This window comes from Aethalodelphis obliquidens, unplaced genomic scaffold (genome assembly GCF_003676395.1).
Source record: "Aethalodelphis obliquidens isolate GAN/ISIS:26980383/991018 unplaced genomic scaffold, ASM367639v1 scaffold35, whole genome shotgun sequence".
NCBI classification, from domain to species: Eukaryota; Metazoa; Chordata; class Mammalia; order Artiodactyla; family Delphinidae; genus Aethalodelphis; species Aethalodelphis obliquidens.
In genome coordinates, this window is record NW_020837979.1 from 4,430,087 (window position 1) to 4,454,906 (window position 24,820).

Here is a 24,820-nt window from a genome sequence, read left to right on the forward strand (position 1 = left end):
CGCGGCATGTGGGATCTTCCCGGACCGGGGCACGAACCCGTGTCCCCTGCATCGGCAGGCGGACCCTCAACCACTGCGCCACCAGGGAAGCCCAATAATGGATGCTCTTACTGCTCCTTCCAAGAAGGAAGGAAAGAGGAGCTGATGGGCAGAAAGCAGAGATGGATGAAGGGAGGGAGTTGGCAGTGGAAGTGTCAAGGGACCAGAGATGTAGGATTTATACGATATTAAAGAAAGTCAAACTGAAGGATTTAAGGTAGATAAACAGAACTTATTGAGTTTAAGAATTTAGTTATGGGATACGCAGGTTATGGGGCGTGACAAGCAGGATAATGTCCCCCCCACCAAAGGTGTTCACATCCTAACCCCCAGGTGCTGAATATTATACCTTACACGGCAAAAGGGACTTTGCAATATGATTTAATTTAGGATTTTCGGATACAGAGGGTGTTCTGGATTAGCCAGGTGGGCCTAGTGTGATCACAAGCATCTTCATAAGCAGGACGCAGATGGTCAGAGTCAGAAAAGGAGATGACGAGATGAAGGAAGAGGTGAAAGAGATCTGAAGATGCTGCGCTGTGGGCTCTGAGGATGGAAGACGTGGCGTGCACCAAGGATGCAAGGCGCCTCTAGAAGCTGCAGAAGGCAAGGAATCGATTCTCCTCCAGAACCTCCAGCAGGAATGCAATCCTACCAAAACCTTGATTTCAGCCCAGTGAACCCGGTTCAGATTTCTGACCTCCAGCACTGTAAGCTAACACATTTGTGCAGCTTGAAGACAGGAAGTTTGTGGTACTTTGTCCATTCGCAATGCATGGAGTACAGCTATGTAAGTGGATGGCTGGAGAGAAGAGGGAAAACACTTCTAAAGTCGACAAGCTCCGGTAACCGTGAACCCACAACGTTGTTGAATGAGTCATCCCAGGAGTTTACAGCTTCCTGGATGATGGGAAAGAACGTGAAGGGTGGGTCAGTCACCTGTCTTCAGACACTCGAAGGAGCTGTCATTTTCAGAAGGGACCAGACAATCTGTGGGGTTACTCAAGGCAAACACAAACAGTGAGTGGAAGCTACAAGAAGGAGTAATTGGACTCAATAAGAAAAAAAGACTTCTCTACAATCAATCCTTAAAATCTGGACCCAGGGCTTCCCTGGTGGCGCAGTGGTTAAGAATCCGCCTGCCAATGCAGGGGACACGGGTTCAAGCCCCGGTCCGGGAAGATCCCGCATGCTGCGGAGCAATTAAGCCCGTGCACCACACCTACTGAGCCTGTGCTCTAGAGCCCGCGAGCCACAACTACTGAGCCTGCGTGCTGCAACTACTGAAGTCCGCGTGCCTAGAGCCCATGCTCTGCAACAAGAGAAGCCACCACAATGAGAAGCCCGTGCACCGTGATGAAGAGTAGCCCTTGCTCGCCGCAACTAGAGAAAGACCGTGCACAGCAACGAAGACCCAACGCGACCAAAAGTGAATTAATTAATTAATTTAAAAAAATCTGGACCCGTCTGCTGTGTGATTTGGTAATTTCTACGGTAGTTCCTGAATGATCTATTATTGGTTGAGTCATATGAAGGATATCTTCACTGGATAGGGTTTAATTAAATTACTTCCAGGGTCTCTGTCACCCTAAAATTCCAGGCTTCAGTTTTCCATTATATATGGTCTGGGTTCATGATAAACCAAACGAGTAGCCATCATCCCAAAATATACAGCCCTTTTCCACAGCCACGTCTGTGCTCCTTATACGTTCTTATTCCAGCCCGACCCCAGCACGTCCTTCTGCCCGTCCATCACACGCAGCCTCTGAGAACCAGCTCAAACAGAGCCTCTGACATCTATTCTTCCTCTGGACTCTCTCTGCACCCTGAACACCTCACAGATGACTCCAATTTCATATTCTACGGTGCTTCTATGGGGCAGGACCCTGCGGGGCTCCTGGGCACAAAAGCCTTTCTATGTCCCCCATTTCTGGATTACAGGAAATAGGCTTCATTCAGCCTCCAGGACCTTCCCCAAGTTCCACTGACAGGTTCAAACAGATGCTAATCAGGGAAGGGAGGGGATGCAGAGACAAGGGAGGAGCAGTCAGGACACAACAGTGCAGCCTTGGGGCAGGGTCCCGGTTCCCTTCAAGGGATATACACAACGATATATTTCAGCTGTTTTGCAGATACCGAAACCCCCTCCAGGCGGGAGAAGTTAATGGTGATAAATGGAATATTTCCTGCCATATCAGTAAACAAAGGATGTCACAGTCATCAGCGATTGCAGCCCTCCAAGGGAGCTGGTGAGCCCTGAGGAAACCCAGGAAGGAAAGAATACCTACCATCCAGCAGCCATCAGACTGCAGCCACTCCTTAGGGTGCCCTGAAGAAACTCAGGGTGAGAAAACACAGGATACTGGTCCCAGATAGCTGAGGTGCACATCAGAGGAATGATGCCAGACAGCCCAGACTCTTGCATCTTCCCATACATAGAAAAGCGATAAATTCCTTAACTTGGGATATCTGGCTTTCTTTAATTAACAATAATCTTTTGACGTTCAGACTACCTGCCCTTTGTTGCAAAACTTCTATATAACCTGGGTCCCCCCCTCGCTTCCTCGGAGCAGTTCTCGCAGGGTTACTTGAGATGCTGCCTCCCAGGTTTGAAATCCTAAAAATTCCCACCGAATAAAACATAACTCTCAGCTTTTAGGTTGTGCATATTTTTTAGGTCGACTACAGTAAGCACCTAGATCCCAGACCGGTTGGAACCAGAAGGTTGATGATGCCGACTCCCGATGACCTCACCACCAGCCAATCAGAGGAGTGTCCACGAGCTGACCACGCCCTGCTCCTTGAACGCTATAAGACTCCTCACGACCCGCTCCACGGCCCGACACAGTCTAGAGGGCATGAACCCGCTGTGGTCCCCTTTGCCTGGCAAAGCAATAAAGCTGTTTCTTTCTACTTCACCCACAACTCTGTCTCAGAGATTTAATTTGGTGTCGGGGTACAGAGGCCGGGTTTGGCTTCAACCTTTCCTGACTATAATCAAATTCCTGAGAATCGTACATTATTCACTCCATTTTGTATTTCCATGCTTCCCTTACCTCCCAATACTCAGTACAGTTTACTGAGTATAGACACCCATCGATAAGTATTTACTGAGTGCAAGCAGATGCTTAATAACAAAAGATTCCACAATTTAGTCAAATACCAAATAAGAGAACTGACGCATCAGAGGTTCACCTATATAAACCTTCATTATTATCCCCCCCAAAATTTTTCAGCATGGCAGGTGATGCCGAAATGATTTTCACCCTTATATTGGAACTAGTGATGTGGTCACGACTCCAACTAAGTTTGCCTCAGGCTTTCCATACGGCTTTCGAAAAAAAGAAAATATTCCATTTTACTACGATACATTTGTTTTTTCCCGATTCTAAGATTTCTCTTACCTCCAACTATTGTTATATTGAAGGTTTTGGTGACGTTAAATAGTTTGCCATTACGAAGAAGGAAAAACATGCAGGTATAATATCCCTGATCTTTAAACTCTGCATTCTTCTTTAAAAATGGGTTTTGATGGTTCTCTATCTTTTCACAGTTCTGTTATTAAAAAAAGCAAGTTAAAATATTTTAAGTGAGAGTGGTATCATAGGACAAGAATTCAACATGTTAAAGTTAAAGATCTTTAGAGAAAGAGGGAAACAGAATAAAAACTAGCAGTTTCTGAGCAAACGTCTCAGTGATCTGGACTGCCTCTGCTGGAACAATGAAACAGAGTCCCATTCCTGGTATTATCATTATTATTAATTCATGCTGGGAAATAGAGTATAGGGGGCGCTGTAGTTGCTTTTCCTCGTTTTCCTTTAATCTCTCTCTTCACACACAAAGAGAGGGAAGAAGAGGAGAAAGGAAAAAAACCCACTACAACAACAAAAATCCCCGCTTGGATCAAAACTTTCCAAGCAATTCTAATTCTTAATGCTTTTAGCTGAATGCCATGTATTCAGGACTACCCATCCTGGGGATGGGTAGTGGAGGTGGGAACAGAATTACTCAGAGAACCAGGTACCTAGCAGACTACCCATACCCATTGATGTCCTCCACCAGGAGACAGTGGACCGATGAGAAATGCATGAAAAATATTCCAATGTATAGGCACACACAAACATGTCTCTGTATCACAAATTTCTGTATGCTGTAGGAATGAATAATAACAAAAAGGCCACCTTTTTCAATCCAGCCATCAGGTACCAATAAATAGGTTCCGAAGCAATCTAAGAATGAGATGGGGAAAAGGGAAACTAAATTGCTAACCTTCACTAGGTGACACTGTTCCTGTAAATACCAACCAAGGAGCAGCTACTGCCCACAGACTCCTCACAAAGCTGCCAAAGCTGGTAGCAAGCGGAGGTAGACCCAGAGGATGCTTAGAATGGGCTTGTGAAGCACCCACATGTGTAGCTCACATCAGTGAACTGTTTCTGCATACACCAAATTTTTATAAACCCCAACTTATTTTTTCTAAGGCATATTAAAATATCAATTCCAAGGCATATAAAAATATCTTTATTTTTTTTCCAATCGTTTACTGATTTAGCTGCCTTGTTCCCCTCCCCTCAATTTTCTAGCTAAAAACATTCTCAATACGTCTATTTTCTAAATTCAAATACCTGCATAGAGGGATTTCTTAAAACCCAGTACACTGATCCCCACACATTTATATATACTGTAAAAACATTTGTACACGTGACAGGAAATAGAGTCAAGTCAACTCAGGGCTGATACAGATATTTGGAAAACATTTTGGATAAGAGCTTCCCTTGAAAAATCACAAGTAAACAGTGTTCAGGCAAAAGCTACAAACAAACATTTCTAAGGAATCATCATCAGTAGCTTGAACTTTCTCAAGGTCGTCTCTTCAGACCACCCTCTCTCACAGCTCTTCAAAGTTTCCATGACAGAGTTATACTTTTCAGATCTGTTCCTCTATAGAAATAATATAATTTGTGTTGTGTGTGTGCATGTATGTGTATGCATATTATGTAAGTACACGTGACTGCATATATACTTGTGTATATACAATTTCCATAGGATTGTCTAAAGGAGCTCTTACAACTCAACAAGTAAAAGGTACATCAACCGAAGAAAATAGTTCACAAGAGAAGAAATATTAAGATGTAGTAAATACATAAAAATGTTTAACTTGTTATTAAGGAAAGAACTGGGGGAAGGATACTAAGAGTTACAGAAGTTTTGCATGTCCGATTTTTAAATGTTCTTAAAAGTATTCATTCCCATGTGGTAGTGATATGAGAAAAAGAGGGTTTTAAACTGGTGTAGCTGCCTGTAGAGCAGCTTGATAATTTAAATCAAAAGCCATAAACATGCTCATAGCCTTTGATCCAGTTATTCTACTTTTAGGGATTTAGTTAAAGAATAAAATCATAATACACCTCCTGAGTTATGGGAATGATATTTATTTTAGCCTTATAAATAATAGTGAAAAGTAGGAAATTAACAAATGTCCAATAACAGGGGCTTAGATACAAGTGTATACACATGGAATCCATGTTTGGGAAAATATTTAAAGATGTGGAGAAATCATCACAATATAATTTTTAGTGGATAAAGGAAAATACCACTTTTTAAAAGTAGATGTTTACATGGAGAAAAACCCCATTCTCTGGTGGGTGGGATTATGAATGCTATCTTCATCATTCATTTTTTCCATCTTCCAATTTTGTAAATGCATATATTCAGAACAAACATATACAACAGAATTTAAAATTTTAAGTATATGCAGCAGAATAAAATGAACCAGCATTCCTAAAAATTAAATTTTTTGAAAGAAAAGGAAAATTAAGGAAGGCAGAGGAAGCTCTTATCATTTATTGAATGCCCAACACGGGGCAGGAACCTTGACACCTGCGTTACATGTAGGAGCTCAGACAGGCCACCTGAGCTGTGTGGACTCAAAGTTTGTATGTTACAAGACCAAAATGCTTCACAGCCATCAGACCCTCACTTTGGAATTTTGTCTTTTCTGTCAAGTTTTAAGTTAAAATATTTTAAAAGCGTTACCTTATACAATAACGTTCTGTTGACCAGTTTTTGATAGTAACTATGTTCACAGGCTATCTGCAAAGATTTTTTAACTTCCACAGATTTACTCATTACTTGTTTCTCAGTAAAACAGCTGTGTTTAGGTCTTCTGATGACATTTAATTTCCAGTCATGAGTATCATTTCTAGGAAATAAAGGGTTAGACATATTTTATCATTAGTACAGAGACTTTGCAAATACCACCTTTTAGTAACCAATCCAGTGAAAAATTTCCCTTCTTTTTGTATAAAGAGATTCATTCATTGATGCCCAAATCCTGCTCTGTCTCTTTTTGGTTCAGTGCAGCAAGAAATTTAATAACTGCCATGGGAGGGGGGGTAGGGGGTAGTAAATGAGAAAAACCCGAGATGTCCTAAACACACACACACACACACACACACACACAAACCTACATCAGACCATATGTATTATGGATGTCAGGACAGAAATCTTTAAAACGTCAATGGTCTTTAGAGATGGACAGGTTCAAAGATTCTTAACCCAGGATGGGAGAGTGGAGGTGGTTCATGAGGACTATAATGCTTTCTGAAGGTCTGTATATATACACTGCGTTTTATATTTCTCAGGACACTTTGTTCCTATCCTCTTCTCTTACTGTTGAGTAAACCATGTCTGGAGTGGCTGCTCTCCATGTAGTTATATTAGCACTTTAAGTACCTTACTAAGCAAAAATTAGTTTGAATAGATGCCATTGTTGTTCCTTCTGGTTAGAAGTTAGGAATATAGAGGAGGAAAAAATTTTAACAGCATTTTTGGAAACGATCTTTTTGTTAACTTTTTATTTTCTACTGGAGTATAGTTGCTTAACAATGTTGTGTTAGTTTCAGGTGTACAGCAAAGTGATTCAGTTATACATGTATCTATTTTTTTCAAATTCTTTTTGAATTTTTTGGGGGTTAGGTTGTTACATAATATTGAGCAGAGTGCCCTGTGCTATACAGTCGGTCATTGTCGGTTATCCATTTTAAATATAGTAGTGGAAATGATCTTTTAAAAAAGAAAATGTTTGCAATCTCACGTTTGCTTGAACTGCACGTTACATAGAGATACATATACTAAACACGACACGAGGTTACGTTGTCCTGTGTGCCTGACACATCTGTACTCGCCCCCCAGAGGCTCTTCCAGCTCTCCTTTTGAGTCTACAATCAGATGGACAGAAAACTGGCACTCACAGAGTTCCAGGTATTGTACCACGTGTGTGCACTAAGATGACTCTTTTCCTTACGTTAGATGAGAAACCTAACCTTCAGGCAAGGTTAAATAACTCGCCCAAGGTAACACACCTGGTACACAGTCGGGCCAAGATGCAAATGCACATCAGTTTGGCCCTCAAGGCCAGGAGTGCTTGGTACAATACTATACTCTCACAAAACTTTGATCAGACAATGCGATTTTCACTGTAGGATTAAAGTATCAGTCTCCAGAGACATTTGATTATTAGTAGAGGACTCCTGAAAAATTAAAGGAGGATTCCAGGAGTAGGGTCTGGTCATTGATGACTCCCACACAAAACTACAAAGACTCACTCACCCAAATGGTATACACACACATACATGCACACATACACACATGCATACACACGCACACTCACACCTGTGTGCAAAAACAGAATACTGTTCACCAGTTGCACTATATTTGAAAAAGTTTCTATCTTCAACGCTCTCAGGTGTTCAAAACCACCTTCTCCTGTGTAGGGTCCCAGTTATTTTCAAAACCACCGTCAAGGCTGCTGCGCCCACCATCGCTTTAGTCTCGTGTTATTCATCAGCCTCCAACCGCTTCAAAGCTTATCACAAAGCACTCTGAGCCCGCCACCCTCCCTGTCCTATTCCTGGCCCCTCCATGCCTCTCTGACATCCTGCCTCCACCTGACGAGTCCACTTTCTCTTCCTACTCCAGGCTGTGTTCTCCACCTTTCACATCAGAAAGACAGTTAATGCCCCTGTCCCTCCCTGTCTCCAAGTGACATTCGTAGATGACTGACTCTCCCCATCAATTTGTCCTTTCTGCCTTGTCCAGAATAGTTTGTGCATTTGAATCACGTCTTTCTTCAATCAGGATTAGGGAGAGTATACATTCTGCCTTAGTTTGAAAAGACCCAGTTGTGACCCACTTCTGGAATCGTCCCTCTTAAAAGGTCACATAAAATTCATTGGTTAACAAGAGTTTCTGAACTTCTTTCTAACTCCTGGGAGTTCCCATATATAAAAACAAACCAAAATGACCCCTTTTTGTGCAAAACCACAGGAGTGCTATCAAGATTTCACTGTGGGGCTTCCCTGGTGGCGCAGTGGTTGAGAGTCCGCCTGCCGAGGCAGGGAACACGGGTTCATGCCCCGGTACGGGAAGATCCCACATGCCGCGGAGCGGCTGGGCCCGTGAGCCATGGCCGCTGAGCCTGCGCGTCCGGAGCCTGTGCTCCGCAACGGGAGAGGCCACAGCAGTGAGAGACCCACGTACCGCAAAAACAACAACAACAACAACAAAAAAAACACACACACATACATAAGTACAGACACAACATCACAAATGTACTGGATAAACACTATGCCATCAATGTTCTCACTAATGGTTCATCACATAGAAGTTTTCTTGTCCCAGTTACTCCTTCCCCATCTCACAAAATAAAGTATAAAGAGAACCAAGTTCAGTAATAATCATGGACACATTCAGTGGGCTGCCGTCATTTCACAGAATTTAGGATTCTTGACTACGAATATCCTGGAAGACTCTAGGGTTAGCCTGAGAAGGCTGTGCAAAGCCCTTTCGGTGTTCCCCTCTTTCACTGTCCCTGGCTATAAATTTGTCATTGGCTGACACACACGTCTTTCACCAGTACCGCCACCTGGCTCTCAACAAACCCCTGAAAACTGGACTAGGATGTGTCTACACCAATACCAACCCATCTCCCCAGCTTGACGTTACCACCCAGGAAGCTGACACTGCCCTCCTTCACTACCTGCTCATAACACTACGAAGCGCTCGCCATTTATTTCCTTTGACCGGCAGCTCTAGGCAATGGAAGCAGCTGAATTTAAAAATGAATTTCGGGCTTCCCTGGTGGCGCAGTGGTTGGGAGTCCGCCTGCCGATGCAGGGGATACGGGTTCGTTCCCCGGTCTGGGAGGATCCCACATGCCGCGGAGCGTCTGGGCCCGTGAGCCATGGCTGCTGAGCCTGCGCGTCCGGAGCCTGTGCTCCGCAACGGGAGAGGCCACAACAGTGAGAGGCCCGCGTACCACAAAAACAACAAAAAAAACAACTTGAATTTCATTCAATCCTCACTTATCTTTGGCAAGGATCACCTAAAAGTAAATCATACTAAGGTCATCTCCTTTCATTATGATTACTAAGAAAATAAACACAGGGCAGTATTTAATTTAATTTTTCAAGAATGAAGTATTTATTTCATGCTGTAGGAAGAGTAGGGAGAAGGAAATGGATGGAGTATCTGACCTTCCCAATGACTGTATATTTGATTTGCCGAACAAAGTCCAAGAGTGCTATGAAATACGCCAACACAAAGAGAAGGTATACTCACCCCATTCGGATAGAGTAAGATCCACTGTCATTCAAATGAACTGGCCAAAACTCCAAAACATAATCGAGCAAAATAATTCTGGGTGAACTACTCGAGCTCAGCTCAAGGGGTCCATGCGATTCATTTTTGTACCATTTTATGGTGGTTGTTTTATTCTCATGCTCAGATGAAGATGAACAATACTTCAGATAGAAAGGTTCCCCTTCAACTGCAGTAATGTGAAGACGCGAGGTACAAGTTTCTTCTAAAGATTAGCAAAGTAAAAGAAAAATATAAAAACAGAATAACAAAGGTAAATTTTTTTCCCTAATGCATTAGGTGAAGAAGCTGGGTCAGTAGCATCCTGAAAAGTCTCAATGTCTCATTTCTGTGGATTCTTTTATTTTAGGGTCAATCTTTCCAACACTAAAAAACAGGAGGTCAGTCTTTCTAACACTAAGGCACTTTCAGAATATAAATGAAGACAGAAAAACCTTCCAACAGCTTCTCCCAAACAGGAAGATACCGGAACTTAACCTACCAAAGCTAGAAGACACATAAATTCACTGTAATCTTTTAAAAGAAATGTTACACATTACAGCTTCCTCTTAAGGAAAGCCACCAAAGTCACAGTGTTGCCACACCTACCCCAAAACATCCCTAGCTGAGGAATCTCCAAGGATAATAAAAAGAGAAACCTAGAGACCGCAGAGTTTTCCACTTGTATCGTCAGAAGTCTCACGGGTCTTGTTCTCAACCACTCTACCTAACCATTCCCCGGGCAGACGTGGGGATGGTTAAAGGTGCGCCCACATGTGTATAAATCCATTACCTCTCTAGGTTACCATGTGGATACTCAATACATGATGCATACAGTTCATATTGATAATTAATTCATATAGACTCACTGCAAATCTGGGTATCTGTCACTTCCTCTTTCTGAGATCTCTCTCTCTCCCTCTCCCTCTCCCTCTCCCTCCTCTCTCTCTCTCTCTCTCTGTCTCTCTCTCTGTCTCTCTCTCTCTTCTTCCTTCTTTCTCAACTAACCCAGATACTCTGGCTTTAGAAATTTATCTGATCCTTTGTGCTGTACAGGGTCATCATTTCCCTCCTTCTTCACTTCCAGCAGTTCAAAGTCAGTGTGAATGGACCTTCCCTGTATCCTGTCTTTCAGCAGCAACCTTTGGCTGTATTTTGAGAATGAGAACTCTTAAACTGAACAGAGCAATTCTCTGAGGCCACAGAGAACATGCTTTCTCTATAGTCAGGGTTTATTTCTCAAAGCAACTGTCTGGTTTTAACCACAAGGTTGTTAACCACAAGGTAGAGAGGAGGTGGCTCTAATGGCAAAAACACTCTTTGAAAACATGGCTGTCAAACCTACCCGGAAGCACAACATTTAGCGAACATCAACCTTGCATCTGGTGGTTGTTATTAAATCTTCATCTCACAATTCAGGACTTCAGCTTAGAAGGTGTGATGCATGTGTAAATGTGGGTATTAGTTTTAACTGACACCTAAAAGGATGGTAGGTCATTAACAGCTTGATTTATTTTCTAGTTTTAGGAAATAATCTACATATAACAAAGTGCAGAAGTCATACATCATGTGCTCTATTGTGTCTGGACTTTTTGGACATCATTACGTCTATGATGGGCAATCATGTTGCTGCATGTAGTGGTGATCTGTTCTCTTTTTCATAGTTATGTAGTATCTAATTGTGGTAGTATTTGACAATTTATTTATCCATTCTATTGGTGTTGAACATTTGGGTGATTTCGAGGTTTTGGTCAATCATGAAAAAGCTTCTATGAGAGCTACCATATGATCCAGCAATCCCACTCCTGGGCATATATCTGGAGAAAACCATAAGTCGAAAAGGTACATGCACCCCAATGTTCACTGCAGCACTATTCACAATAGCCAGGACACGGAAGCAACCTAAATGTCCATCGATGGAGGAATGGATAAAGAAGACCTGGTACATATATACAGTGGAATATCACTCAGCCATAAGAAAGAACAAAATAATGCCATTTGCAGCGACATGGATGGGCCTAGAAATTGTCATACTGAGTGAAGTAAGTCAGAAACAGAAAGAAAAATAGCGGATGATATAGCTTATATGTGGAATCTAAAAATGTGGTACAAATGAACCTATTTTAAAAACTGGAGTCACAGGTGTAGAAAACAAACATGATTACCAAAGGGGAAAGGTCGGGGGGGAGGGATAAATTGGGAGACTGGGTTTGACATACAAACACTCTTATATATAAAATAGATAACTAATAAGAACCTACTGTATAGCACAGTGAACTCTACTCAGTACTCTAATGACCTATATGGGAACAGAATCTAAAAATGAGTGGATATATGTATATGTATAACTGATTCACTTTGCTGTACAGCAGAAACTAACACAACACTGTAAATCAACTATACTCCAATAAAAATCAATGAAAAAAAAAAGCTTCTATGAACCCCTGTGCCTGTGTTCGTACAGACATAGGCACTTATTCCTCTTTGGGGACAGTTATCACTTAAAGAAACCTAGCCTGGAACTCATACTCTCCAGGGTGCATGGTTGGCAGTTGAAAGCTCATATTCCCCAGGCAGCTAATGGCTTCAGAGATCTAATCTTACATTTAACATTGCAGGCTCTGTTGATTTGAAATGGCTTTTGATTGGAGAAATGAGTGGAGCTCAAAGTGTATAGATGGCCCAGAACACCCTCCCCATCTTACAAGAATGGAGCACCACGATCCAGTAGGGTCAAGAGACTACAGCCTCTGCAATGATGTCTGGGTTTGGAATTGTCTTGAGTTTCGGCAATAATAGGAGGTCATCCAACTTCAGCTAAATGAATCTGACACGTAAAATATTGTCAAGTCTGCCTAGAGAGACCCCTTCACGAAAGGTGCTCTTCAAACACCTCAAAGGACATAGAGCTGGGACCCTAGCATCCTTACAGCAAAGGCTGCGTGGCTGTTGGGAGCCTGCAGCATGTTTTCATAATAACCTGGGAGCGAGGTTATCAGCCTATGTCCATAGGGGCCTTTAGAGCAGGGGGCCTTTTCACGTGATGCACACTTTCCTACACCTTGGTCTCTCTCACCTGTTCTGACAGGTCCTTCCGTATCAACAAGAAGAGGTCTGTCTGCTTCCTTTAACACCTGGGTAATGTTGCACTGTACGGATCTCAACGATACATAGATCCTCTTAAGTAAATATACCCAGATATTGGACCTGAATTATTTGAAAGTATCAATAACCAAACTGTAATCTCTTCATTAGTAATTCTCAAAGTAGGGGACATGCGCTCATGTCTTCCCTCCTCCAGATACTGGATCAAGGCAAATCAACAATCGTGCCCCTTCTTTCTTCTCCAAAGCCTTTGGAGAACCTTGTTAATCAATCACAGAACTCTTCTTCAGAGAACCTGCTGAGGTCTCAGAACCTTCTCAGTGAGAGTCTCCAAGCAGTGACTTCTAATAAATTAAAATCGGTACCTGACACCGGACGCAAAGCCTACCTGTCTTCCTGGTCCGAGCAGACTCTTTCTAATGTATTCCTTCTAACTCTAATATTTTCTTTAAGATCTGTAAGGTATTCCCACTCACTTTCCTCACTACCTAGATAATGAGATGAATTTTTGCCTTCCTTTCGGGGAGGAAACAATGTGTTAAAACTTTGTAAAAATCAGGAACAAGGACGGCTGTGATCGCTTCAGTTTCAAATAACGTGAAACTAAGCAAATTTTTATCTCAGACAAATGTATTTCAGGATAAAAGTTTTCACTTCCTGCTCTCTCTACATAAACTCATAGGGCTGAATCCTTTCTTTTTTTTCTTTTTTTTTTTTTTTTGCGGTACGCGGGCCTCTCACTGTTGTGGCCTCTCCCGTTGTGGAGCACAGGCTCCGGATGCGCAGGCTCCGCGGCCATGGCTCACGGGCCCAGCCGCTCCGCGGCATGTGGGATCTTCCCGGACCGGGGCACGAACCCGCGTCCCCTGCATCGGCAGGCGGACTCTCAACCACTGCGCCACCAGGGAAGCCCGCTATGAATCTTTTATTCTCTATTCCAGGCATACCAAATGGTTGGCAACTTTCTAAAGTAAAATTTTAAACTACGAATTTTAATAAATCCAACATCTTCAGTAACCACCTCCACATAAATAAGCCAAACTTCGATATTCCCTCTAGACGACCAATGAAGTATGTTTGTGATTGATTATAACTACTTACCTGAGGTGCTTATAAACATAAGCACCAAAAGTATCAGGGGTATTTCTCTACGATGCATGTTTATGATTCTGCTTCAGATGGTTTCTCTGGAAAACAGAATAAGACAGGTTCGGCCAAGACTTTCAAACAAAAGCATACCTGTCTCACGCAGGAGGTTTTAAAAAGTCGTCTGGCATACAGAGTTTAAAAAAATCAGCCCAGCAAATTTTCATATCCCTTCATAGAGTCACCAGTTTTCCTCAGAACTTCCAGCCATGTAGAATTAATAAAATTTCAAGGCATAAATTTGGGCACCCAGGGGAAATCCCTAATAATGCAGATTTCTAAGAGAAGAGAGCCTGCCGTATTTTAGGTCTGGTCTACTAAATCTTACCTCCAAAGTCAAAGTTGAGGACGACAGTATTTCCAGAAAATCTACCATCCTATGAATGGACAGTCTGCCCATGTAGGTGTGTGTGTGTTCCAGCCGCTTTTTTTCCCTCTCACCACACCAAAATGTTCATCACAATCTTCACTTATGGGCTGAATTTTTAAATATTGTTCTTTCTTCAGAACTAAGTTAGGAACTAAGTCTGTTTTGTTCATCACTGTATCACTAAAATCAACGCCTCCCACAAAGTAAGCACTGATTAACCCTTGTTAAGAGGAAAAGGTGTGTGCACGTGTGTGCATGTGTCTACACTCACATGCCCCTAGTGTTTATTTTAGGAAATGAAGACACAAATCTGGGAGTTTCCTGCCATCCGGATGCCTAATCCACACCCACTCAATGAATGCAAATCTGTGTTGAATTTTGATCCTACTGCAACCTATCTTTGGTTCTACTAATTACAAGTTGAGAGAGTAGAGGAAGGGTGCATGGGGGCTCATACGCCAAGTCTATTTCATAAACAAACACATGCTCCCTGTATACCACACACCTAGCCCCACTGGGCGTAGGAAGCACAGCACGATGGAAGGAGCTTGGATTTTGGGCCCACAGAACTGGACTGGCGTTCCTGCTTGAGTCTCGACAAGCTGTGCAACGTCGGGCAAGTTACTTAGAAGTCACAGGGCCTGTTTGCTCATGACCAAAATGGGGTTGATAAGAAGGTCTATCTGCCAAAAGTACCGAAGGAAGTATTTATGAAGCCTTCCTGGGTGCATGGTAACCGTTCAACCCCAAATAATTCTTTCACCAACTGTCACTCACCGCCCCTGCCGTACTAAAAAAGAGTACTGTTAATGCCCAAATCCTTGGTGAAGTTTAATGGCTAAACTGCCAAACCTTTCACATCAAGCCTTATGAATAACATCGCCAAGCCTTTGATGAAATTTCCGAGAGGTGATAATCGATAATGTAAAGACAGAGGGAGAGTATGTGTGGAAAGTGCCAACTATTCATAACCAACTTAGAAGATGGCTATGGTTTGAACTCAGTCCTCCAGCCCACACACACCACTCTATTATGAACTCTCTCCATCCTCTTATCTCAGGTAGAATGAAAAGTGTTGTTTCCTCTGGTTTAGGTTGACACAGCCTTGCAAAGGGCACTGCTGGGGATTTTTGTTTGATTTTTTTTAATTATCAAGGTTTACTAAGAGATAAAGTTATTATGAGATTACTCAGCATTCTGATGAGCTAACTCTGAGTTTCAATATGAAACATGTTAAGATCCCAGCATGCAAATTAGCTGACATTTGCCCTGCTCTATGTGTCTATATAAAATTTTTAATGTACTTACCATGGATTTAAAAGATTAAGATATTAAATAATGGAACTCATTTCCAAAAGACAAATCTGTCATAGATACCCTAGTAAGTATTAACGAAATATATGTAGGAGGATATAAATATTACATTTCTTGCGTATGGGAATTTTGGGGGTTCTTTTAGTGTTATATTTGATGATGGTCCCATTTTTTGGCCTTTTCATAATCTTTAAATTTCTTCTTCTCTTTCTTTTGTTCTTCTTTCTCTTAAAAAATTTTCTGATTTCTAAAGTAACATATTCCCATTATAGGACACTTATAACATGAAAATAGAAAAGGAGAAAATAATCTCAACATGCATAATACTTTAGCATTCTCTTATACTTTTTCTATATATCTTCAAATAATTAAGGTTTTAAATAATCTCATATCCTGCTGTTCCTACTTAATAAAACAGCATTTTCCTGTGTCAGAAAATACTCTGTTATCATTTTAATTGCCACACAATATTCCTTCTTGAGGATATATTATAGTTTACAAGATGTATTTTACTATAAAATAACCCCATGACCATCTTCTCATGTAAGGCAGTACAGATCAGTTTTTGGAGCCTGACCTCTGGCACCAGACTGGCTGGTTGAATCCTCATTCTACTCTTTACCAGCTGAATAACATTGGGCTGGTCACTTACCATCTCTGTTCCTCAATCACTTCATCCGTAAAAGGGAATAACAATACTATCTCCCAGAGCTGATGTGAAGGTTCCATGAGTTACTACGGCAAATAGTAACTGGTGAATAATAAATATCACTAAGCTATTATTACTCATCTACATTTCTTATTATTTTCTTGGTGCTACTTCATGGCAGTATAGTCTATGAGTCAAAGAGTACATTTTAAACAGGATGAATGCATACCGCCAAGCCGCACCCAGAAATGTAATCATTCATACCCCTCAGCAGTGAAAGACAATATCCCTCCCCTATACCCACAGAAGCATTTGAGCACTCTCATTCTTTAAATCTAAGTAGGTATTTAAATTGGTAAAATGGTATCTCATGGCTTATTAATCTGCATTTCTATTGGTATAAATGAGGCAAAATATTAATCATGTATTTTTTAGCTATTTTATTTCCATTTTTTTATGCTTTTTTGTCCAGTTCTTAAATTTTTAGTGTTTTTTTTCAACTTGTTGCACAGTTTTCCTTTCCAATTCCTCTTCTGATGTCTTAACATATGGACAATTTTCTATTTATGCAGTCAAACCTATCATTCTTTTGTGACTTTTCCATAACTGTTACATTTAGAACATTCCTTTGCCCTCAGTAGTCAGATAGATACCTACCTGTATTTTCTTCATTTTTATGGCTTAATAGGGTTTTTTTGCATTTAATTTTTTACCCTTTAACAATTAACTTTGTTGTTTGGTATGAAGATAGGGTCTAACTTATTTTTCCCAAATGGCTCCTAATTACTACTCTATCATTAGTTAAAAATCCTGTCTTTCCTTTAGAGTTGGTTGATACTGTAGTTATATTGTACAGGGCCTCCCTGAGCAATCTACGGAAAATCTAACATAGAAAAATCTAACATCTGCTTGAGAGAGAATACACACAAGCGTGTGACCGAGTGCACACACGCAAGCACGTGCGTGCGCACATACACACACCTCTCTCTGTCTTTGCTCTCCCACTTTGTTTGTTCTTTTATTCCTAGCACTTATCACCAACTGACGTACTATCATCTTATGTTTGTTTGCTTGTTTGTTATTTGCTGAATTAATGAATGCATCAAATTCATAAAATATGTACAGTTTGGAGTCTTACGTGATTATCTGATCCATTGTTAAAAGATTAAGATAATCTTCTACCTGTGACATGCTTCTTAAATCATAACATCCTGCAAAGTATGTTTTAACGACTGATGTTAAGTCTAGGGCAATCATCCTTGCAGACACAGATCCAGGGGACTTACTTCTATACTTAAAAGTAAATTTACAATATCCTAAACATATAATTAATAAGAATACCTAATAATTAAGATATAAATATACGTGCATGTATACGTACGAATATGTGTATGTGTGCACATGTAGGTACGTATGTGCATGCACACACACACACACACACACACCCCAAGAAAACTCACAAACGTTCCGTAAATCACCCGATGGCATGAAGTTTTCTCTAAATGAAAAAGGCTCTCTTCCAAAGATTGTGTGACCCTGGGTGAGGGTCAGATCCAAGCTGACCACTCCCTCTGCCCCGAAGGCTACACAGTCAGAGGTGCCTCCAGAGCATCTGAAGGGTCATCTCCTGAGCTCCTCGTTCTGCCCAACTGCCCTGTGTATAGACCCCATTCTGAGCAAAGTGACGGTTCTCTAGAAAAAATAATGCACAGAAACTCAGAGTTGCTAGGCCACTTCAGAGCTCCTTCTCTCAAGGAACCTGAGACTAGACCAGGTGAAATGATCAGTGTTTGTTCATTCATCTTTTGAGATGACAAAACAATCAAATGCCAAGCGGAGAAAATGATCTTGGACATCACGCACACGTACAAGCGTGTATATGCGTGCACACACTTCCACTCTAAGAAGAATTTATGTCAAAATAGGTTTCTCTTGGGGAGGCCAGGAGAATCATTCCCATCCCACAGTCCTGGTCACACAACGTCTGCTGTTGCTACCCTTACGCTTCCCCAGCCTCCACCCCTGGTGCTGCCGTTGGGGTCACCCTCCACACTTCCAGCTGCACACTCCCTGAGGTCCTAGCAGTTTGGCCCAGTGGCTGCCTGCGCATGGAAGCTCTCTAGCTAGCCCAGAACCTGCACAAACCCAGTTTCCTCCAAATTTACCCCCTCCTGGCCCATCCAAGGCCCTCAGATTTGGGAAGTGGGCCCCAGAGTCCAGCACTGCACAGCACCAAATGGGTGTTATGTAATACAGCGAGCTCAGGTGCCTGTACCTGAAGGGGCTGCCCAGTCATCTGTTGGTCTGCTAACCGCAGTACAGCTGCCGGGCTTCTAACTCCTGGAGGCACCTGGGATGCAGACGAAGGTTTTGAAATCAGGAAAATCTGGGTGTGAATCTGGGATCTGTTACTTAGTAGCTGGATGCCCTTGGGTAAACTACTGAACCTCTCTGGGCTCGGTTCCCCTCCTCTGAAGAAGCATACTGCATTTGGCCTGTAGGAGGCTTAAGCGAAAATGATGCATCTAAAAGTGTCAGACACAAGTAACTGCTTAATAAATGAAAACTATCACTTCTTTTAGCTGTTCTCACCTTTCTAGAAAAAAACTGGGACTCGTTTAACCACTAAAACTACACTATTAGGGAAAGTTGATGACGCTGAATCACCAGTTATTCGTGTGGATACATACATATGTAATGCATATGTGCTAATTATTTAAAATAATATATATTATATATAATAGCTGTATGTATATGCATGCATTTTTAACGGATCTTTCAGAACCCCTGCCCCTGAGGCTGGGTCGCCCCTTGTCCGCAGCCGGCAGCAGAGGGCAGTGGGAGGGGCCGCAGGTGGCAGAGGCAGGTCTGTCCTTACCTTCAGAAGGCGTCCGGAGGCTGGGGAGGGGGCGGCTGTTCCCCTGGACACCCGATGGCGAGGCAGTTGAGAAAGAGCAAAAGCTGCCTTCCTACCACCGTGAAACCAGAAAGGAGAGGAGCCGCAAGCGTAACGCAAGAGATAACGCAACCAGAGAAAGCTGAAAAAGAACAGAAAGTCTGAAGAAAGAAAAAGCGTCTGGCAAAACTCGGCTGGCCGAGGCCGCGGGTGCGGCGCTGCTTCTGGCCCCGCGGCCTGGGCTGTGTCCTGGGTCTGGGACGCTCCCTGACTGGGTTTGCTCTCGGTCCGGGTCCTCCCACTCCCGCTCCTCCGCGAGGACGCTCTGGGTCCGCAGTGCTTCCGGTCTGGGGGTGCCGCGGCCCCGCGCCGCTCCCAGTCTAAGGATGCTCCTGCGCGGGGTCGTTCCTGGTCTTGGGTGTGTCGGGTTCCGGGCGCTTCGGGGCGGGCTCCCGCGGGTCCGGGGATGCTCCTCAGTGGGGGCGCTCCGGGTCGGCGTGCGCGCTCCTCGCGGCGCTCGGGGTACTGGCTTCTCTGGCTGGGCGCGCCGCCCGTGGGTTCCGGGAGCGGCTCGCTCGCGGGGGTAAAGGCGCGCAGCTGGAAAATCCGGCACCTTGCCGGGGGCCGAGGAGGCTGCGGCCGGGGGCGGCGCGCCTGGGTGCCGGGAGCTGGCGGGCCGTGGGCGGTGGCCGGGCGAGCCGCGGGGCCAGGAGGGGGCGGGCCTGGGCGGCTCCTACGCACCCTCCGGGCGGCGGGGCACCCGGCACCAGGGCCAGGTGAGGAGGTTGTCAGCCCCGGCCTGGCCGAGGGGCAGCACCTGCGCTTAGGGGAAGGGGCTGGGGCCGGCTGGGGCCACAACGGAGGCCGAGGAGTCGTCCCAACGCCACCGGGCGGCTCCCCGAGGCCAACCAAAGGTGCGGAGGACTTGTGGTTCCAGCCCTGGGGTCCTGGCTCCGTCCTAACGCCTTCTGCTTAACCTGAGGGGTGGGTGGTTCGCCATTGGGAAGTAGAAGAGGGGCGCAGAGGTGTTAAATTGAGATTTTAAATTGGTTAGAAGAAAAGGAGGCCAGTGGAGAAAGCGTGTTAATAAGTTTTTATGGTGTGGTGGAACTCAGGATACATTTTTAGACTGGTCTGTGATTGGACCTTTCAAACAAAAATGAAAAATGAAACCCACAGCAGGCAGCGAAAAGGTTTAATGAGAATGAATTTCATTCTTTTTATCCAATCAAAGTCATTCACCACATAATAAAAGAGAAAAATCGTATAAGTATCTCAGTAAATGCAATTAAAAAGCATTTTGCACTCGTCAATACCCTTTCTTGATTAATAACACCTGAGAAACTGAGAATAGAAAGGACCATTCTTTTTTTTAACATCTTTATTAGAGTATAATTGCTTTACAATTGTGTGTTAGTTTCGGCTGTATAACAAACTGAATCAGCTATACATATATCCCCATATCTCTTCCCTCTCACGTCTCCCTCCCACCCTCCCTATCCCACCCCTCTAGGTGGTCACAAAGCACCGAGCTGATCTCCCTGTGCTATGCGGCTGCTTCCCACTAGCTATCTATTTTACATTTGGTAGTGTATATATGTCCATGCCACTCTATCACTTCGTCCCAGCTTACCCTTCCCCCTCCCCTCAAGTCCATTCTCTACGTCTGTGTCTTTATTCCTGTCCTGCCCCTAGGTTCTTCATGACCTTTTTTTTTTTTTAGATTCCATATATATGTGTTAATACACGATATTTGTTTTTCTCTTTCTGACTTACTTCACTCTGTATGACAGACTCTAGGTCCATCCACCTCACTACAAATAACTCAGTTTCGTTTCTTTTTATGGCTGAGTAATATTCCACTGTACCCATGTGCCACATCTTCTTTATCCATTCATCTGTCGATGGACACTTAGGTTGCTTCCATGTCCTGGCTATTGTAAATAGAGCTGCAATGAACATTGTGGTACATGACTCTTTTTTTTTTTGCGGTACTTGGGCCTCTCACTGTTGTGGCCTCTTCCGTTGTGGAGCACAGGCTCCAGACGCACAGGCCCAGCAGCCATGGCTCACTGGCCCAGCCGCTCCACGGCATGTGGGAACCTCCCGGACCGGGGCACGAACCCGCGTCCCCTGCATCGGCAGGCGGACTCTCAACCACTGCGCTACCAGGGAAGCCCCGATGACTCTTTTTGAATTATGGTTTTCTCAGGGTATATGCCCAGTAGTGGGATTGCTGGGTCATATGGTAGTTCTATTTTTAGTTTTTTAAGGAACCTCCATATTGTTCTCCATAGTGGCTGTATCAATTTACATTCCCACCAACAGTGCAAAAGGGTTCCCTTTTCTCCACACCCTCTCCAGCATTTATTGTTTGCAGATTTTTTGATGATGGCCATCTGACTGGTGTGAGGTGATACCTCACTGTAGTTTTGATTTGCATTTCTCTAATGATTAGTGATGTTGAGCATCCTTTCATGTGTTTGTTGGCAATCTGTATATCTTCTCTGGAGAAATGTCTATTTAGGTCTTCTGCCCATTTTGGATTGGGTTGTTTGTTTTTTTGATATTGAGCTGCCTGAGTTGCTTGTATATTTTGGAGATTAATCCTTTGTCAGTTGCTTCATTTGCAAATATTTTCTCCCATTCTGAGGGTTGTCTTTTTGTCTTGTTTATGGTTTCCTTTGCTGTGCAAAAGCTTTTAAGTTTCAATAGGTCCCATTTGTTTATTTTTGTTTCTATTTCCATTTCTCTAGGAGGTGGGTCAAAAAGGATCTTGCTGTGATTTATGTCATAGAGTGTTCTGCCTATGTTTTCCTCTAAGAATTTGATAGTGTCTGGCCTTACATTTAGGTCTCTAATCCATTTTGAGTTTATTTTTGTGTATGGTGTTGGAGAGTGTTCTAATTTCATTCTTTTACATGTAGCTGTGCAGTTTTCCCAGCACCACTTATTGAAGAGGCTGTCTTTTCTCCATTGTATATTCTTGCCTCCTTTATCAAAGATAAGGTGACCATATGTGTGTGGGTTTATCTCTGGGCTTTCTATCCTGTTCCATTGATCTATATTTCTGTTTTTGTGCCAGTACCATACTGTCTTGATTACTGTAGCTTTGTAGTATGGTCTGAAGTCTGGGAGCCTGATTCCTCCAGCTCCGTTTTTCTTTCTCAAGATTGCTTTGGCTGTTTGGGGTCTTTTGTGTTTAGAAGGGACCATTCTTAATCTGATGAAGAGCACCTATAAGAAAGCTACAAGTAACTTCTTAATAAATAGTGAAACACTTGGCGTTTTCCTAGGATGGGGAACAAGATGAGGATGTTTGTAACTGAAATCGTCTCGAAATAAAAATACAAGGCATAAATATTGGAAAGGAAGAAATAAAACTACTGGTTTTGACAGAGGGCATCATTTTATGTAGATCACCCTTTGAAATCTACAAATAAAGCCTGTTGGAATCAATAACTGAGTTTAGCAAGACCATGGAATACAAGGTAAATATACAAAAATCAGTTGTAATTCCATATACTAGTAATAGAAATATGAAAAAATGAACTTTGTTTAAAAAAAATGAACCACTTAGAATAGCATAAAAAATCAAATACCAAAGGAGAAATTGTTTGAAAGATGTACAAGGTATCTACTATAAAATCTACAAGATATTACTGGGAGAGATGAAAGACCTCAGTGAATGGAGGGCTATACCTTGTTCATGAATTGGGAAACTCATTGTTAAGATATCTGTTCTCCACAAACTGGAGAGTTTATAGAGTCTATACAGTTTTAGACTCTGTAGGTTATAAAGTCTATCCAAATCACAGGAGGAATTTTCAAAGAAATTGAGAAACAGTTTCCAAAATTTATATGAAATTGCAAACGATCTACAATAGTCAGAGCAATCTTGAAAAACAAAGAACAAAGTTAGAGGAATTACACTGACTTGGTTTATAATAAGGCAATAGTAATCTTGGCAGTGTGATATTTGCACGAGCATATAAGTAGAAAATAAAAGAGAGGAGAAGAATAGACCCATATATATATAGTCTATAAATATTTGACCAAGGCACCATGTCAGTTCAATAGGGAATGAAAAGCCTTTCACAAATGTCGCTGAAATAACTGGTATCTCTATGGGGAAAGGAGAAAAGAGCCTTGACCTTTACCTCATTCTATATACAAATATTAATTCACAATGGACCATAGACTTAAACATAAAAGCTGGAACCATCATCAGTTTATATAAATACATAGGCGAATATCTCCATGACCTTGGAACAAGCAAAAAAAAATTTCAGGACACAGAAAGCACTGACCTTGTAAGAAAATTTGATAAATTGGATGTCATCAAAATTGTAAATGTCTGCCAATCAGTAATACCATTGAAAAATGAATAAGTAAAAGCCTAGGAAATTCTCACCTTACATCTCTCTGAAAAGGAACTTGTATCCAGAATATAGAAATTATTTCCACACATCAACAATGAAGGGAAACAACACCAATTTAAAAATGTACAAAAGGTTTTACCTTCCCTGAATGATACATGAATGCTATGTTGTGTGGAAGTAATGCTGGCTGACTGTATTGATATGAATTCCAAGATCAGACAAAACCAATCCACGGAGATAGAAATCAGAACATCGTTTGCCTTTGAGGAAGGAGAGGGATTGACTGAGAAATGGCAGGAGGAATCTTTCTGGGATGAAGGAAATATTTCTGTCTTGTTTGGGGTGATAACTACACAGGTAGGTATGACTGTCACAACTCATCAAACTTAGGAGCTGCATTTTATCGTACTCAGGTTTGACTGAATTAAAAATAATTCCTTGTGATTTTTATAATTCACGGGAATTTTCACCATGATCATATGGTAGACACTCAACAAGTTTGACTGAATTCATTTTATTCACAGGATCTTGTGTGGAAGGTGAAGCATCTATTACTCTCACTGTACAGATGAAGCACAGACGTAGAAAACAAACTTATTTGTTTGCAGGGGATAAATTGGGAGTTTGGGATTGACATATACATAGCACTATATTTAAAATAGACAACCAACAGGGACTTACAGTATAGCACAGGGAACTCTGCTCAATATCCTGTAATAACCCAAATGGGAAAAGAATTTGAAAAAGAATAGATACACGTATATGTATATAACTAAATCGCTTTGCTGTACACCTGAAACTAACACAACGTTGTTAATCAACTGTTCTCCAATATAAAATAAAAATTTTTAAAAGATTTAAAAATAAAAAAATAAAATAGGTCAACAATTGTTTAAAAAGAAAGAAGAAGAAGAAACTAAGAGAGGTTAGTGGCACTGCTGGTATGAGAAGCCAGGTCTTCTGGCAGTTCCCCAACCTCTCTGTGAGTGTAGGGCTTGGAACCCTGGGCTATCAGAGCTGAGAAAGCCCTCACAGCTCTTCTTCTCCATCCTCCCACTTTTCAGTTGCAGAAACTGAGGCCCAGGAGCAGCTCAGTTGAGGATAGGACCTCCATCCACTTGCAAAATCTGAGCTCTGACAGGACTCCCAGTCTGAGGGTCCCTCAGCCTTAGCTCGGGTGGGCTCTGCTGGTGTGCGAACTCCAAGGAACTGATGGGAGTGGCCCTGACTGTGCAAACTGACTTCAGTTTTACTAAAACACTTCTGCCAAAATGCCCTAC

The 24,820-nt window shown here is 42.4% G+C and overlaps 1 protein-coding gene across 6 annotated transcripts in view; it reads right to left on the reverse strand.

The window, feature by feature from the left end:
• The window catches only part of IL18R1 (interleukin 18 receptor 1), a 40,310-nt gene extending 20,510 nt beyond the window's left edge, over positions 1-19,800 (reverse strand). Inside the window, exons 1-7 of one of the 6 annotated variants that reach the window (XM_027128723.1) lie at positions 19,141-19,799; positions 18,538-18,612; positions 13,885-13,970; positions 9,661-9,904; positions 6,076-6,241; positions 3,444-3,594; positions 740-841 (exon numbers count right to left, since the gene is read on the reverse strand). In XM_027128723.1, coding sequence (XP_026984524.1) covers positions 740-841; positions 3,444-3,594; positions 6,076-6,241; positions 9,661-9,904; positions 13,885-13,942 — 721 coding nt within the window. In that variant the 5' untranslated portion in view covers positions 13,943-13,970; positions 18,538-18,612; positions 19,141-19,799. Of the gene's footprint in view, positions 1-739; positions 842-3,443; positions 3,595-6,075; positions 6,242-9,660; positions 9,905-13,884; positions 13,971-18,537; positions 18,613-19,140 lie in introns of all 6 variants that reach the window. The other 5 variants (XM_027128725.1, XM_027128722.1, XM_027128727.1 and 2 more) reach the window with 5 other exon arrangements.
• Between the last annotated feature and the right edge of the window lie 5,020 nt (positions 19,801-24,820).